This window comes from Dendropsophus ebraccatus, chromosome 7, assembly GCF_027789765.1.
Source record: "Dendropsophus ebraccatus isolate aDenEbr1 chromosome 7, aDenEbr1.pat, whole genome shotgun sequence".
Classification (NCBI taxonomy): domain Eukaryota; kingdom Metazoa; phylum Chordata; class Amphibia; order Anura; family Hylidae; genus Dendropsophus; species Dendropsophus ebraccatus.
In genome coordinates, this window is record NC_091460.1 from 86,170,738 (window position 1) to 86,187,916 (window position 17,179).

At 43.3% G+C, this 17,179-nt stretch overlaps 1 protein-coding gene across 1 annotated transcript; it reads right to left on the reverse strand.

Moving 5' to 3' along the window:
* Positions 1–1,161: 1,161 nt before the first annotated feature.
* ETFDH (electron transfer flavoprotein dehydrogenase) lies at positions 1,162–16,998 on the reverse strand. Its single transcript, XM_069977857.1, has 13 exons — positions 16,840–16,998; positions 14,179–14,319; positions 13,158–13,387; positions 11,755–11,836; positions 10,396–10,514; positions 9,830–9,907; positions 8,825–8,971; positions 6,313–6,453; positions 5,783–5,926; positions 4,593–4,761; positions 4,213–4,395; positions 2,402–2,623; positions 1,162–1,677 (listed from the first exon to the last, which is right to left on the reverse strand). The coding sequence occupies exons 1-13, from the start codon at positions 16,868–16,870 to the stop codon at positions 1,514–1,516; spliced, it is 1,851 nt and encodes a 616-aa protein (XP_069833958.1). The 5' UTR covers positions 16,871–16,998; the 3' UTR covers positions 1,162–1,513.
* Between the last annotated feature and the right edge of the window lie 181 nt (positions 16,999–17,179).

Here is a 17,179-nt window from a genome sequence, read left to right on the forward strand (position 1 = left end):
GAAGTGAGGAAGCAAAGGAAGACCAGGCCCACCCCCCACTTGTGACGACATAGTCACAAAATGGCGACGGGGGTTGACAGCAAATTCGTAAGTATGTGTTTTTTGTTTTTTTTTTTTACTTTCATGGCCATGCAGTAAAAAGCAATAATACAATCTTCAAATTTTAAATCAAGCAAGTCATTGATAATTTTAACCAAGCCATTTTAAGGGGTGTAGTTTCCAAAATGGGGTTAGTTCTCAGGGGTTTTCTCTGTACTGGTACCCAAGAAACATCCATAGAGCCCTGCAGTGTGACTATGTATAGGGCATTGCTGTACTTTGCTCAACGATTCATGAAGTGTCTCTCTTGTGGCTTAACATTAGGCCTTAATATGTGAAAAGGTCTCTTTCCCATCTAAGGCGGTAGCTAGTGGACTACATTCACAGGCCCGGAAAAACACTGAACGTGTGAATGCAGCCTTAGGTCCATTTGTGGAGTTTCTAAATGCCAGTTCACATGGGAGTATAGACTGCCTGTATGACATGGAGGCTGGCAGGATTCAAAATTCTGCCAGTTTTACATCCTGTGAACTGGCTTTAAAGCCAGGACATACTGCATTAAAATCAGAGCAGTTTTTTTTTTTTTTTTTTTACTGTGGCACAACGCATTGGGAACTTAGGGTATGTGCACGCTATGGAGTCTGGAATGCCGCAGCTCACCCCCATTTCTGCCTGACCATAGAATGGAGTCTATGGCACAGATGAAGATGGGGGGGGCAAGTTGGGTGATCACTACTCCTCTTTGACGCGTGTGTTGGGCAAGACACATCTACAGCACCGATGGCGAAAACAAAGGTAACAGGGGAACACACCAGCACCTCAGGGCCAGCCCAGGTGCTGACAGATTGACTTTAGTACTTGAAGACTTGAGATTCTTTAAATAGAAGTCATTTATAAATCTGTATAACTTTTTGACACTAGTTGAATTAAAAAAAAAAGTTATTTTCCTCTGGAGTACCCCTTTAGATAGTGCTATAGATGTAATTCCCAAAGTGGGGTGCATATAAGCTACAAAGACCCTCCGTTCTTAAATCTCGTGGTGACTGAACGGAATGTAACTTCGTGGATGTGTGAAACCTTTTCTTGCATAGATCCATGTGTTTAAACAGAAGACAAAATACATTTAGTAAAATGCTTTTTTTCACATAAAAATGTGGAACGTACAAAGCTTTTCTTTTACATTTTATGCAAAAATAAGGCATTGTCCATAGCTGATGAAGAGCTTGCCTTATAGTAGTCTTCAATTTGACCAGATACAGTAAGGCAATGCACTGGCGCAATGAACAATTTTCCAAAGCAGAAATCAGTTGGCTGTTCTACATTAGTGTGTTACAGTAATCCCAGGAGCACTAGTGGAACTCCACAGCCCTGGTCTCACATGTGATTAAAACCTGATAAACAATTTTCCTGAAACATTCTGGCGTCAGGTTGTTACCAGTCAGTAACCGAATAAAACACTGCTTCTAGGGCATGCTCACATTCCATTGTAAGCAGGTCCGCCGCCACCTTCTGGCACAACCCAGTTAATGTTCTGACTTGGATCTTTAATATCACAGGTCTTACAGTGTACACAGTTTTGGGCATTGATTTGTAACCGGGACCCTTCGCCAGATTCCAGAGGAACATATTCATAGACACCTGAAAACAAGAACCAGAGTTTATTTTTCAGACTAATGTTTCAGAAAAAAGGTCAGACAGACTGCATGTTTTTTAGCCTTTTGTTCTCAAAGGAATAAACCAGCACCAAAGCAGTCTGGCTGCAGCTTTCCCCTCAGAATGTTCTCATGTATGGGGAAGCTGGAAGAGAAAGCGGTTACTGACAGTGTATAGGGACCTTTACAATGGTGCCAGTCTCCGGCAGCATGACAAGGGAGAGCAGTACAGTGAGTGTGAAACGCTCAGCTGGGAGCTTCTTCCCGCCTCAGTCTAGCGATCATTAGAGGCCTGAACACCTGGACCGTGAAAAATCTTTTGACTTTTGTGTAACATGTCAAGTTTTTCTTTTAAGTGACAGTCACTTAAAAAAAACTTTTAGATTTTGTCCTTATGCAATAATTAACATATTTTCATTGATATGATTTGTTTTTGTGCATAGGTTTAGGATAAATTTGATTAAAACATAGGCCTGGATAAACACCTTACAATGGTTGCGCCAAGTATATTGCCGTTCACCTGTATGCAACATACCAATGTGCATGTACAGCCATGAGATTGCATATAGGAAGATGAATGTCTAGCTGTGTATTGTACCAAATTTAACACTACCTTTCCCTTTGTGAAGATTCAGTATTACTACACTATGCCAATTGTATCACCACTGTATCATTCCCTTCAGCAGACTTAATAGAATATTGCCACTCACCTGCTGGGCAAAACCTTTGCTCTGGGCCATCATATATAGCAAGGTTCTTGTTGACTGGTACACTGTCATCCCGTAATGTTAGATGTGCTGGCTGGTCATGTTCATGGTTAGTACCACTTAGAGCCACAGATGAAAGAAGATCAAAACTAATCTTGCCATCGGGTTTTGGGTACTCAATGGGTGTGCACTCCTTGGCTGGCTTTAGCTGGTTGCTATCCAAACCTATTGGGAAAAATACAACTTTATTAAAATATGGTATAACTAGAATGGGAATCCCTCAATAAATAGCAGGTTTTCCAGGAATCTGTGTAAATGACAGGACAAGATCTACAATGGACTGGGGCTAAGCTTGAACCTTAACCTTTTAGGTTGAGGGGGGTATATTAACAGCAAGAGCGTAAGCCTTAAAGGGGTACTCCGGTGGGGGGGCACTTTTTTGATGGGATTGGGGAGGGGGTGGCTGAGGAAAAAGACGTCCACTCACCTCCCTGGTTCCAGCGGCGGGTCCCGCATCGTGGCGCTCCGGTCCCCGGCCGCTCCCTGGTGTCTGACGCCACCCGAGACACTACGTCTCAGGTCCACTCAGCCACGTGTCAAGTCCGCTAAGATCCCGCCTCCTTCACTGAATGGCTGAGCGGACCTGAGACGTAGTGTCTCGGGCGGCGTCAGGCACCAGGAAGCGGCCGTAGACCGGAGCGCCGCGATGCGGGACCCGCCGATGGACCTGGGTAAGTGAGTGGACGTCTTTTTCCTCAGCCACCCCCCTCCCCAGTCCCATCAAAAAAGTGCCCCCCTGCCGGAGTACCCCTTTAAAGTGTCACTTTTCTTTCAAAAAACCTTTGACATGTCAGAGAAATATGTCAAAAGAAAAGTTTTAAATGGTTCTCGTCTGAGTGTTCAGACCCTAAGCAATTGTAAGAACAAGTTGTGAGAAGTCCACATGGTCCTCTCCTGGCTCTGTGCCAGGTGATAAGACTTATCCAACTGGCCGACTTTTCTCATTGACAGAGCAGGGAGCAGACAGTGTGGCAGTTTTAAATGGTTCTCGTCTGAGTGTTCAGACCCTAAGCAATTGTAAGAACAAGTTGTGAGAAGTCCACATGGTCCTCTCCTGGCTCTGTGCCAGGTGATAAGACTTATCCAACTGGCCGACTTTTCTCATTGACAGAGCAGGGAGCAGACAGTGTGGCAGTGCCGTCCTCTCCTTCTCTGACATGTCAAAATATAGCATGTGCTTTGAAGCAGAGACTTGTAGAGTGGTATTGCTACCTACTTTCCTACTGAGAAGTTTTCATTTGTAGTATCGGGATTATGCGATGTGGCAAGGTAGGGAGGAGCTGTGACCTCCTCCTCCAGCACCTCATTTATTATAGTACGCCTGGGAACAGGCAGAAGCCATGGAAGAAAGTAAATCTGGCCGACTCTATTTTTAGGACCAGTGTACAAGTATGCTAGCCTTGATAAATTCCCCCCCCCCCCCCCCCCCCCATTGCTTCATTGTTGTACGGACCGGTGGACTGAACTAAAGGAACATGCCAATATTAAAGGGTTACTCTGGCCATTAAAATTTTTTGATATACTGCTGAGGTTGCATAGAAAGTAATAGAAATCGTAGACATGGTCAGTGACTGCTGAGCCGCTGTAAATGGGACAAGGCTGCAACACTACACAGCTGGCAACATACTGTACATGCTGAAGGGGACAGGCCAATGTGAACAAGGAATTAAAAGACCCTTAAGAAATATTCTGCTCAACGTAATCCTTTTTGTAGCAGTGGTCAATGGTGAAGTGCTTAGTTTTCACATGAATACCTTTATGCTTCAATGTCCAAGGCTCCATTCCCCTTAGTATCCAGTAGAAAATACCAGTATATATCATGCCACCATACAATCCCAGAGGTCCATGGCAAGAAGGTCTGATGTTTCTCACGCTATAGAGCTCTTTCCATACCCATGACTTTTTTAGGTTTTCTTCATACTCTGTGACATTGAGCCCTAAAACCCCAATAAAAAAAAGATAAACCATCAACACTGTATAGTTTGTTCACATCAAATCTGTAGCAAGCTATGTATTGATACACTGATCACAAAAGCAGGTTTTAAGCAAGGAACATAGCATTTAGGAGATTGTGCAAATATGAGATAGTGATTTGTAGAAAACGGTTAATGTGACAATACAGTGTACTAGATACCTTGGGTACTTGACTGGAGACTTTCGGCAGTAAGTTGCTTAAAGATTGATTCTGCTGCCTGCATACCACTTTTCATTGCTGTGTGAGTCCCTTTAATCTTCGGTACATTCAGGAAGCCAGGGCTGCATCCAACTAATAGACCTCCAGGGAATGTCAGCTTTGGCAATGACTGAAAACAACATGATATGTTATATTGGGGTAGGAACAAGCTTCCTGGGGCACACCGGATCCTCAGCGAAATCCGCTGCGGATCCAGTGTCAGTTCATCCCAATGAGAATGCATAATCGTAGAAAAATTGACATCATGCTGCGAGTATGTAAGTTAACCCCTCGCCGGTCAGAGCATACATCACCTCCTCCCCGCTCCGGCTTGCTTCAGGGGTTCTTGGCAGGACGTCCCACTCAGCCAATCAGTGGCTGCGACAGAGCAGCACACTGATTGGCTGAGCGGGACCAGCAGACACTGGGAACCCCCGAAGCAAGCCAGAGCGGGGAGGAGGTGATGTACAGTATGCTCCAGCCGCCGGGGGGGTTAACTTACATACTAGCAGCGGGATGTCAACCTGTCTTCACTTTGCTCCTCTATGTAGACGACTTTGCCTTGATAGTGAACATATGGGGGGGGAGGGGGAGGTTGGAAAACAGCTTTTTGAGTACAGAAAGAAACTCTTGCCTAAGGCTGGGTTCACACAGTTTTTGCAATCCGTTTTTTTATTTCATCCTTTTTTTCTTTTAAAAAAACGGATGCATTTAAGTGCATCCGTTTTTCCATTGACTTCCATTATTAAAAAATAAGGATCAAAACAGATGTTTTTATTAAGGGACACAAAAATTAGGTTGACTAAATTTTTGTGTACGTTAAAAAAATTTATCCGCTTTGATCCTTCATACTACAATGGAAGTCAATGGAAAAAATGGATGCACACAAATGCATCCATTTTTAAATCTGTTTTTTTGCAAGAAACTGATGGAAAAAAACGGATTGCAAAATCGCAGTGTGAACACAGCCTAATAAAACCTATTACAGAGTTTCATAAAATCGCTTGTACTATTGATTTCTACAAAGTTACACTTTATCCACAATTGTTCTTCTAGAAGATATAGATTTAAAGTATTGAACAAACCTCTAAAGCATAGGTATGATACAATAGAAAAACATAGTGCAATACTAGTGTAAAGCAGGATGTTACCTGGAAACCCCCTTCATTAAGAGCGCGGGCTCCATAAGCAATTCGGGTTCCGCCCTCCAGTGTAGGGCACACAGAGGGGTGATGTTTCCACCGCTGGAACTCTCTGAATGGGTTTATGTATGGATTCTGATAATCTAAACCGACCTGCAATAAAAAAAAATAAAAAAAAACAAGCGGAATCACCAGAGGAATCAATATATAAAGGTTTAGACATTTACAAAGTATCTTAGTAACTAGATCTGGGTGGGTGCTCTAGTCTAGAACATTGTTTCCCAACTCCAGTCCTCAAGTACCAGCAACATGTCATGATGTGAGGATGTCCTGTACAAAGAACAGCTGTGGTGATACTTGATACACTGACTTGATACATCCCTTGTAAGATGCTGAGTAAATCCTGAAAACATGATGTGTTGGGGGTACTTGAGGACTGGAGTTGAGAGACACTGATCTAGACCACAGTGGTCAATTTGATGGCATGTCAACACCAAGCAAACCTTTGCTTTTTATGTATCATGCTTGCTAAGACTTACCACAAAACCAAGAGCTACAAGTGGTTCTCCCTCATTGAGGTGATAAAGGAACGATCCACCATAAGTATGTCTATCCAAAGGCCAACCTACAGTGTGTTCAACAAGACCCGGCTGCCACTTCTTCTCATCAATAAGCCATAGCTGAATGTGAGAAAAAAATAAAAACATTTTAATCCACCCAACACACTTTGCTCAATTGATGCAATAAGCAACAAAACATTACAACAATAATAAAACATAAAAATAAGGGAAAACAATGTTAAATGTACAAGTATACCTCTGTTTGTTGGAGATGCAGTTCTTTTATTCTAATCTGTTTCAGTTTTATCACAAATTTTTTTCCTTTTACTCTTTGTACATTGTTATGTGGGCTGCCTTCTTGTCTGGGCTGTTCCTAACAGCATTTACTGACATGCTTTACAGCAAGTCTCATGCAAAACTGCAATAGACAGACTCTGTCCCCTTGAGATGAATGTAAAACATAATTGAGCACGCCCTGTGACCTTTTATAAAAAAGGTCATTCCACAGGGAGCTGCTATTGTCTCTCATAACTACTGGTGTCACGTCGCTGCAGTGCTGTACAGATCACTTTACAGCAGCCTCCTCTTATCACTATAGACACAACAGGAAGTCTCAGCTTAGTTTTTAGCCCCAGTGGTGAGAATGAAAACTGCAAGATTTCAGAACTATCTTATAATAGAGACAGAAAAATTGAAAATTAGAAAAAATATCACCAAATATTCTTTAAAAATATGTTCAACATAAAAACATTTAAGTTATTTTCTGCTAAAAAAATTCTCTATAAATAGCTTTTTTTAAAGATCTGGATGAAAGCGGACTAAAGGTCTCCATACACTTTACACCTTTGTCGGTGGCAGGTACGGGCATCAGCATATGGTGTATGGGGCACTCCCGAACATCCATTCAGCATTCAGGTATAGTCACCTTTAGGGCCCTCATACACATAGTAATTTTGGGCTGAATAAGCAGATAATGCCCTGTGTAATAGGGTCAGCAATCAGCAGATAAACAAGCAACCAAGGGTTCAAATGCAACCAAGGACCACATCTGCAGTTTAAAGATGACCTAATGACCTTACTCGATGCAAACAGTGATAGGTTATTAATCATCTTTGTATTATTAGGACTACGTTGTCACTATATGATAAACTAGAATTTTCAAAATATTTTGCCTGATGCTGCAGTGACGTTAATTTACGCTGCAGGATGACACAGGCACCGGAGCTGCGGCTGTTTTTATCCGCTAGGGTAAATTACAGATAGCCGGGCACCTTCCGCACCGGCTGCGGTGCTGAGAGTTAACCCTATAGGTACTGCGGTCAGCACGACCGCAGCATCTATAGGGCTTTTGACAGAGAATTCTCCCTCTACAGAGGAAGAATTCTCTGTACGTTGTCCATCGGGGCTCTGCGAAGTGATCACAGACCCCTGATGGTAGCCATGGAAACCGGAAGCCTCAGACTTCCAGTTTCCTTGCTACGGGGCCGGCGGGGGGAAGGAGGTAGGGAGGGAAGGTAGGGCGCGCGGCAGTGAGCTCTGCCCCCTCCCTTCTCTCCCCTGCTGCTGTCACAAGATTGTAACAGCGGCAGGGGACAGAGGAGAGGGGGCAGACACAGGGACATCAGCTTATGGGATCATTATGATCTCATAAGCTGATATCCTTAAACGACCTGGGCATTGAGGCATCAATGACCCCAGGTCGTGAAAGGGTTAATGTAAAAACCTTTCAATATACAGTGGTACCTCTGTTCTCAGAACTAATTCGTTTTGGCAGGCTGGTTGAGAACCAAGCAGTTTTCCCCATAAGTAGTAATGTAAATGTGTTTAATTGATTCCAGCATCCACCAATAGCTACTACTATGTCTGTATGTTTCATAGAAAAATGTACAATTTAATCACTAGGGTATAGTACTGTACTTGTAAAACAAAATAGTGCACACAGGGACCCTCACACCTCATTCTTTATAGTGCTGGTGCATAGTTTCATCAGGAGGACCATGCCGGTACAGACAATACAGTGGAGGGGAAGGCTAAAGCAGGTGGCAAACAACAGGGAACACACAGCAGCGCAGCCACACATTGATGCCATCAGCACCTGCACATGTCAGTGTCTCTTTGTGTGATCTGTGTCCCTGAAAATAATGTTTAAGTTCAGAGCAGTATGAGAATCGAGGTATCACTTTACTTAATGGATTTACAGAGAATGCCAGAATTCTGAAGTAATTTGCAGAAAAACTGCTTAGATGACATGACTATGATTTTGGGGCACTTTGTGCATCATCTAATAAGGGGCATGATTTCTAATAGTTGATGTAAACTTTGACTAGATAGGCCACCTTCATCTTACAGCAACATCACATTAATAAAAATCTTAAAATTGATCAAGTTAGAGCTAAGAATTAGACAGTATTAGTATCTTGTTCAATTCAAAATCTTGTTTCATTTCTGCAATAACTAACTAGAGCAGATAACAAGTGGGAAACATCTTTACCTCCTTCAGCCCAATGGCATAGGTTTGTGGTTCGCAGTTCTCTCTAAGATTAAATGTCTTGTACAGCTGTTTGGCAAGATGCCCATGGCAGCCCTCTCCAAAGATGGTCACCTTGGCATGCAGTTCTAGGCCCCGTTCGAATGTGGACTATAGGAATAAAACACAAGTGACAAGTGAGGTCATTTCCTAGTTCTAAAAGACACAATACAGTATGGCAATAATCCTGACAAAACCTTTACTGTCATCATTACTACATTCTTGAATTGACACATAGCCAAAAAAAAAATTACAGCTCTGCTACATATACACACTAAGTTCTGTATGTATTACACATACTGCTAACTTCCCACAACCCTGAGGCTGCGTTCACACTACGTATATTTCAGTCAGTATTGCAACCAAAACCAGAATGGATTAAAAACACAGAAAGGATCTGTTCACACAATGTTGAAATTGAGTGGATGGCCGCCATTTAATGGCAAATATTTGCTGTTATTTTAAAACAATGGCTGTTGTATTGAAATAATGGAAGTTATTTACTGTTATATGGCGGCCATCCACTCAATTTCAACATTGTGTGAACAGATCCTTTCTGTGTTTTTAATCCACTCCTGGTTTTGGCTGCAATACTGACTGAAATATACATATACTGACTGAAATATACGTAGTGTGAACGCAACCTGAAACTGCTTTTCTGGTACATGATTCTTGGTAGCCTTTCTCAGATGCTCATTGCATCTAGCTTCCTCTCCTGCCTGGCATTGATAATACAAATCAGTGTCAGACAGGAGGAGTAAATTAGCACTTTACCCGATCACTATGGAAGCCGTCAGAATGAGCTGTTACTTTTGCCCTGACTTCAGACCAAAACACGAGCACTTTTTAGCAAGATGTTTTCCTGCTAAAGCGTTCATGCGAAAAACACGGTAACATCATGTTTTACCAAGAACCCTACTCCATCTATTCCCTAAAGCGTTTACACAAAATGCTTCTTTTCAGTGTTACCTTTGGAGAGCCATCTTTGTGAATGCCAACATCATTTGTTGCTATTCCTTTAACACTGCCATCTTCATGGAAAAGTACCTGAAAATAGAATGTTGCACATAAAGGTTTTTACCATAGAGGAATATCCTAATACAAAAAGAAAAATAGAACATGTAAGGGCGAAAACTTGCCAATACTGTCAGACTTTCCATAGGTGGAGTTTAAGACAGTCACTGCCACCCAGTGAGCACTGTGTGTAAGATCAATGCTAATTAATAAGACTCGTGCACCAAACTCACTGGGTGTTACCTGAACAAGCCGACTTTCTGGTGTGAGCTGCGCACAGTGAACTATGGAGAGACCTTGCGACTTGTCATTGGACTGACATTTAATTTAAGACATATTTATGGTATATGCACATGGAGTAATTCTGCAGAATCCGCTGCCCATCTTCGCGCGCTCCCACTTTCCTCTCCGCCAGCTCCATAGACTTGGGTGGATTCCGTCGTTCAGCCAAAGAATTGACATGTGCAGCAAAATAACCATTTGTCCAGTGACCAATTGCATGAAGGTGACCAGCAACATACCTCCGCTGCTGCATATCCAGGGTAGATCTCAACACCAAGAGCCTCTGCTTGCTCACCAAGCCAGCTGACAAGGTTGCCAAGTCTTACAATGTAGTTGCCATGATTATTCATTGGAAGTCCTATATGTACAAAGAAAATAAAAATCATGAAATCACTGACACTATTTTCTATAGCATAAACCCAATGGTATACAACATGGTCATTGTATAGTTTTTTTTTGGCCATTAACATCCCAGATAGGGTTTTTTGGGCTATATCTTTTGTTTAATAAATATTGTGTGAATATAGCCTAATAAGGGTAGCTTCACATGTACTGGGTAGCAGTGGATTTCATTCTGCAAGTTCCACAGCGATTTTGGGTACTGTCATTTTCTATTGATGTACATACTCACACCGTATTTCTCATTCCGCTGTGAGAATGTAATCCTTTCCCACTAAACCCACTGCTGCCGTACTAATACATTACCTGGCCACGTTCCGGCCTGCTGCTCAGGATTCCGACTCCCTGGTGTCCCATTGAACCATTCAGTAGCTGTGGCAGGGCAGAGCACTGATTGGCTGAGCAGAACACCACAGAGACGGGAGCCGGAGAAGCAAGCAGGAGCGTGGCCAGGTAATGTATAACCCAGCAGCTTTAGGTTAAGTGGGAAGGGGATTTACATATTTGCAGCGGAATGAAAAGACTGCGCTATGTAAACCCATACAAAATGACAGGACGCAGGATCGCAGAGTGAAATCCACTGAGTATCTTGTACGTATGAAGTTAACCTTAAAGTGCACCTGGGACCTATATATTGAGTATCGCACAGTTCCTCCTTTCCAACTTCAGGAAAGTCCAGGATACACATAGTACCTTTCAGTTAGCAGTGTGTGACTGCAATGTGCTAAAGAAAAATACTGTTTTATGTTGCATTTAAAAATCACAAACAGCTAAATAAAAGGTAATATGTATAACCTAGACTTCTTTCACAGGCATTGTGGATGTTGAAAAGAGGGGGCTGTAAGGTAAGGGTGCCCCCAATGGAGAGATAACTGCCCCCCATACCTGGAGAGCTGATAAGGGGAAACAAACTGGTCAAACCAACTAAATAGTGGCTCTGCAGGGAAATGTGTTTTTCTGAACATATAGGTTATTACTCTAGGAACTCCATGTCACAGGAAGGGAAACCCACAAGGGGATTCTGCCGTTATCTACAGTCACAACTAAACTTTTACACCACGGACAAAAAAGAAAACAAAAGCCTTCTTATTGGACTTTGGCCAAGATTTACACAGTGTTGTCTTTTCTTAAGGCAGGGCACTTGTGGCAATAAATGGGTGTCCTGAGAAGGGACTGTGTCACACATGTAAAGCACTTACCAGGAAGTATAGGCACTGGTATTCTTGAGTTTTTTGTCAGGATTGCAAACTTATCTCCAGTCACCTTTGTGTGCAGTGGGGCCTGCAAGAGTAGATCAAACAAAGGAATATTAACCTGCCAACCCATCACGGACCACATGTACTCACTGACAGCCATATAATAGACCTCTCATCCCAGATCCCACTGAAGCAATAGGACAGACAAAATGACAAGCAGAATCCACAGTGCAGACTCCGCTGATGAATTCCACCTCTTTTACTTAGTCTGCAAGGGCCCTGACAGCTGTAACGTTGCACAATACCTGCTTTCTTTATGGTACTAAGACACAGTTTTTCCTTTTCTACTGAATTTGGAGTGCTGTGAACTTTCTACATTGCTGTTTAAAGTGAAAACCGGGATCAGGTTTTTTCTCTGTTGGCACCCACTCGTAGGAAGTTTTTAATATACACTCACCGGCCACTTTATTAGGTACACCATGCTAGTAACGGGTTGGACACCCTTTTGCCTTCAGAACTGCCTCAATTCTTCATGGCATAGATTCAACAAGGTGCTGGAAGCATTCCTCAGAGATTTTGGTCCATATTGACATGATGGCATCACACAGTTGCCGCAGATTTGTCGGCTGCACATCCATGATGCGAATCGACCGTTCCACCACATCCCAAAGATGCTCTATTGGATTGAGATCTGGTGGCTGTGGAGGCCATTTGAGTACAGTGAACTCATTGTCATGTTCAAGCAGAAATCGAGACTCATCAGACCAGGCAACGTTTTTCCAATCTTCTACTGTCCAATTATGATGAGCTTGTGCAAATTGTAGCCTCAGTTTCCTGTTCTTAGCTGAAAGGAGTGGCACCTGGTGTGGTCTTCTGCTGCTGTTGCCCATCTGCCTCAAAGTTGGACGTACTGTGCGTTCAGAGATGCTCTTCTGCCTACCTTGGTTGTAACGGTTGGCTATTTGAGTCACTGTTGCCTTTCTATCAGCTCGAACCAGTCTGCCCATTCTCCTCTGACCTCTGGCATCAACAAGGCATTTCCGCCCACAGAACTGCCGCTCACTGGATGTTTTTTCTTTTTCGGACCATTCTCTGTAAACCCTAGAGATGGTTGTGCGTGAAAATCCCAGTAGATCAGCAGTTTCTGAAATACTCAGACCAGCCCTTCTGGCACCAACAACCATGCCACGTTCAAAGGCACTCAAATCACCTTTCTTCCCCATACTGATGCTCGGTGTGAACTGCAGGAGATTGTCTTGACCATGTCTACATGCCTAAATGCACTGAGTTGCCGCCATGTGATTGGCTGATTAGAAATTAAGTGGTAACGTGCAGTTGGACAGGTGTACCTAATAAAGTGGCCGGTGAGTGTATGTTATTACATATACACACACACTCATACTAACCCCTCGTTCCTTCCAGTCAGGAAACAGCTCCTCCAAGGCTCGTGGCTCCAGACAGGCCCCGGAAAGGGTGTGTGCCCCAATCTGGGCTCCCTTTTCCACTAAGCAAACACGCAGCTCCTTGTCACTCTCTGCCGCAAGCTGCTTTAACCGTATGGCTGCAGAGAGCCCTGCAGGGCCACCTCCAACAACCACCACATCAGCTTCCTCTGCAAACCTCTCCATGCTGACATCTAGTATGACAAAAAAGATAACTCATTATATACGAATACTAAATTGTAATGTGCATCTTGTTACATAAAATAAATATGTTGAGGTTAACATCTATTCATCTATACCTGGGGTAAACTTCTATGACCTTGCTTGGCCATTTGCTTTATGGTCATTTTAAACCCCCTACCCTCTGACATTTGTGCACAACGCACCACAAGGTAATAAAATTTATTACTGTGTGCTCAGGATGCGGCTGTGTGCTCATTTTTCATCAGCCTGCATGGCAGTAGTGGTGCATGGATTATGGGGTACTACTATATACTATATTGTAAAGTGCAATTATTATTATTAGTTATATGTAAAGAGCCCTTGATTCCAGAGCACTTTACATATAATAAGGAAATATACAGGATGTACACATACAGAATGCAGCACAAAATCAAGAAAAGTACAATAATAAAGTAAATGCCAGACTGGTACATGGGGGGAGAAGAGCCTTTCAATCTACAAGGTGAGAGGAGGTGGGCAGTAGGTGGAAGGGGTAGCTGTTCAACGTGGTTGGAAGATGAGAGCCGGATGTGTCAGGGTAGCGAGTTCCAGAGTATGGAGGAAGCTCAGAGAAATCTTAGAGGCGGTTATATGAAGAGTGGACAAGGGGAGAGCACAGAGGGGCAAGTAAAGGGATATCAAGTCAGAGATGTATGGTGGGGACAGGTTGTGGATAGTCTTGTAAGTCATGTCAACACAGATCTAAAAGCATGTCCACCTCCAGGATTTCTCCACCTACAGCCAGAGCATATATGTCAAATACCTTCCCATCTGCTGTCCTTGTCCCGGGGGTGGATGGTATAATGTGTAGTGATTCGTGGCACATTAGATGATGACCATCTCTTTATGCAGAATGTTGGCACACTCGTCTTCAGTGGCTTCAAGTAACGTAAGCATTGATGTGCTGTAAGGACACAAGAAAAGAGGATTTCTCTTTAAAATGTCTATTAACCTTGTAAGTACTAATTGTGGTTTTCACCAGTAGGACATTAGTATTTTTTTATTGCAATCCAGCGGTCAATAGTTAACCTTATGTGTGACACAGCTGTATGAAGTTTTGTTCTTCTGCTGGACAGGCTGTACTTTATCTATGAACAATGCTATGTGCAGAAATCTTAGTGCTGTATTTGAATCTTTATTATGGCAAAAATGTTGTAGGTAATATTTTCTCTCTTATTCATGGCATCTACCAATGATCATAAATAATGTAATGTTGGTGAAGCTAGGGTAAAAGGGTATTGTGTTGGTGACCGTTCCAAAGAAGTTCATATAATTAGTCAGGCGACCAATGACGTCAAGTACAATCAGACCTTTCCCGCAGGCTTTTGTTACCATGTGTACTGACACTAATGAAGATAAACCAGGTACCAAACTGCACTAAATCAATGTCTCTGCTGTACAAGGGTCTAACATCTTGTCTTGTGTGAATAATTTTTTTTTTTTTTTATTTAACCTTTGGCAAAGTCAATTTAGACATCAATCTTAAATGCAGAGCATATTGCAGCCTATCCTACAAATGCCCTTCATAAGGAGCACTGAGACAACTAAAACCATAAGTGAGTTTTACCCTGCCAGTAGCTCTCCAGCTGTTGAAAAACTACACTGATGCTCCATGCTCTGAAAAATTACTTTACCGCCTGTTGTAAAATTAGGAGCAGTATATATAAGATATTACACAGCAATAAAACACCCTTTCTTTATATAAAATGGGGTGTAAGCTTTCAAAGGCAATTTCCCCCTATTTTCTCACTGTTGACATTAATAACAGCATGCGGCATTGTCCCTGCCATCAGATCAAAGAAAGCCATGAGAGTGAAACTCTATGGGGTTCATCAGGCGCAGTCTGGATTCATTGTGTTACTGACCTGTCACAATATCACGGGAAGCTACAGTGCAAATGTGGCCAGAACATATAAAATGCAGCCTCTGGAGCCAGGTAAGTTTAAAAATCTGACACTTTATTACAACATGAATAAATTCCTGAACAATGATGTACTGTAAAGAACACAAAGGAAACTGGCAACTTTTGAATTCTGGAGTTCTCAGCCATCAAGACTGCTATTTCCTTTTTCCAGCACATCATTTTACAGGATTTTAATCCTAAATAAAGTTTCAGATTTGAATACTTAGGGTATGTTCATATCTCGTTTTTAGCCGCACGTCGGGCTACACGGCAGAAATCAGTGAAAAAAGGATGCTGCCGTGCAGCCTGACAGCCACATTGACTTTAATGAGCAGGACGGAGTCATTATGTGACTATGTTCTGCTCATTTACCGGACGTACACGGCTTCTGTGCAGGACTCAAAAGCGTGGTCGACTACGCTTCTGAGTCCTGCACAGAAGCCGTGTACGTCCCGCAAATGAGTAGAACACAGAACACATAATGACTCCGTTCTGCTCAAAGTCAATGTGGCCGTCGGCCGCATGTCGGGCTGCACGGCAGCATCCTTTTTTCACTGATTTCTGCCATGTAGCCCGACGTGCGGCTAAAAACGAGATATGAACATACCCTAACCTGGCAATGGAGACTGCATTTCACAAATTCAGCCACTGGCATCTCATGTGTTTCAACCCTCTATTTTATATTCACATGAGCAACTGAAATCCATGGTGGTGCATTGATCTCTTCTTTTTATGGAAAAATGGAGAGAGCCTACACTAATTGCCCTTTTAAATGGTCTAGGGGGGGGGGGCTTGAGAACGAGTTTGATCGTTTGCTGTGTTTACACGGTATGATTATCACTCCAATGCGATCGTTATTGTGAAAATTCGAGCGATAATCGTTCCGTGTAAACGCAGCATTAGATGGTCCAATTATCAGGAAGGGGCATTCAAATAAATGCTCATCCAGCCGAAACCATAATCTGTAAAAGAGTCTTGGGGATCAGGGCTGAAGAGGCGTCTTCTGAGGTTCAGGGTATGTTCACACATGTTGTACATGCACATTTCTGGCACAGATTCTGCTTCCATGTAAGACGGTCCCCTGATGGGGATTTATAGGGTCCATTACACTATAAGTAGGGGAGGGCGGGGATATACTACTCCTTTCATATAGGAGCAGCATGTATAACGCAGAGAGTGCATAGTACACATCCATTACATGGGCTGTGACCTTTCCCCTACATAAGCAGTGTGACCAGTAGGGGGCAGGACACAGCTGCAGCCATACACAGGCATGGTCAGACAAGGACACTGCCCGGTACTGGGAATATCCCCCGGACAGGTCACCAGCACAGGCTGCACCCAGGCCACTTCTATGTATCCACCATGGAGACTGACACTACACGTCCCAGCAGGCAGTAGAAGACAGCAGCTAGTGATGCATTCTGGGAGCTGTAGTGCCACAGTAGCTTCACACTCTCCAGCGCACCAGGAGCAGTGACAGCTGCTAAACCGGAAGCACACTGCCCGTCCCCCGCTCACCTTGGCTCGTATACCTGCAGGCAGACATCATCGTGATGGTGGAAGATCAGACCAGTGGCTATACAGGGGCAGCAGCGCCAACACCACTATCTAATCTAAACTGCGTACCACTGCCCTGTGCAAGGAATCATCAACGGCGCCTGCGCAAACACAGCGCGCGGGTCGCCGGGAAATGTAGTGCAGGTTGTGATAGTGACAAGCGAGATGTAAACTATTAACCAGGCAATTCCTAGTGCTGATAATGATATGTAGCGCCCTCTACTGCCAGGACAGTGAGCCAAAGTTCAGGCAGGAGCGCGAGGAGAAAAGGACGAAACCGATCACCAACTACTATTTATTT

Excerpts from the sequence above, each read along its gene's own strand:
- ETFDH (XM_069977857.1), bottom strand. The coding sequence starts at position 16,870 with ATGATGTCTGCCTGCAGGTATACGAGCCAAG. Across the intron at positions 13,388-14,178 it reads CAAGGACAGCAGATGGGAAG|ATGTCAGCATGGAGAGGTTT; the intron begins GTATTTGACATA and ends TTGTCATACTAG. Across the intron at positions 5,927-6,312 it reads TTGTAGCTCTTGGTTTTGTG|GTCGGTTTAGATTATCAGAA; the intron begins GTAAGTCTTAGC and ends TTTTTATTGCAG.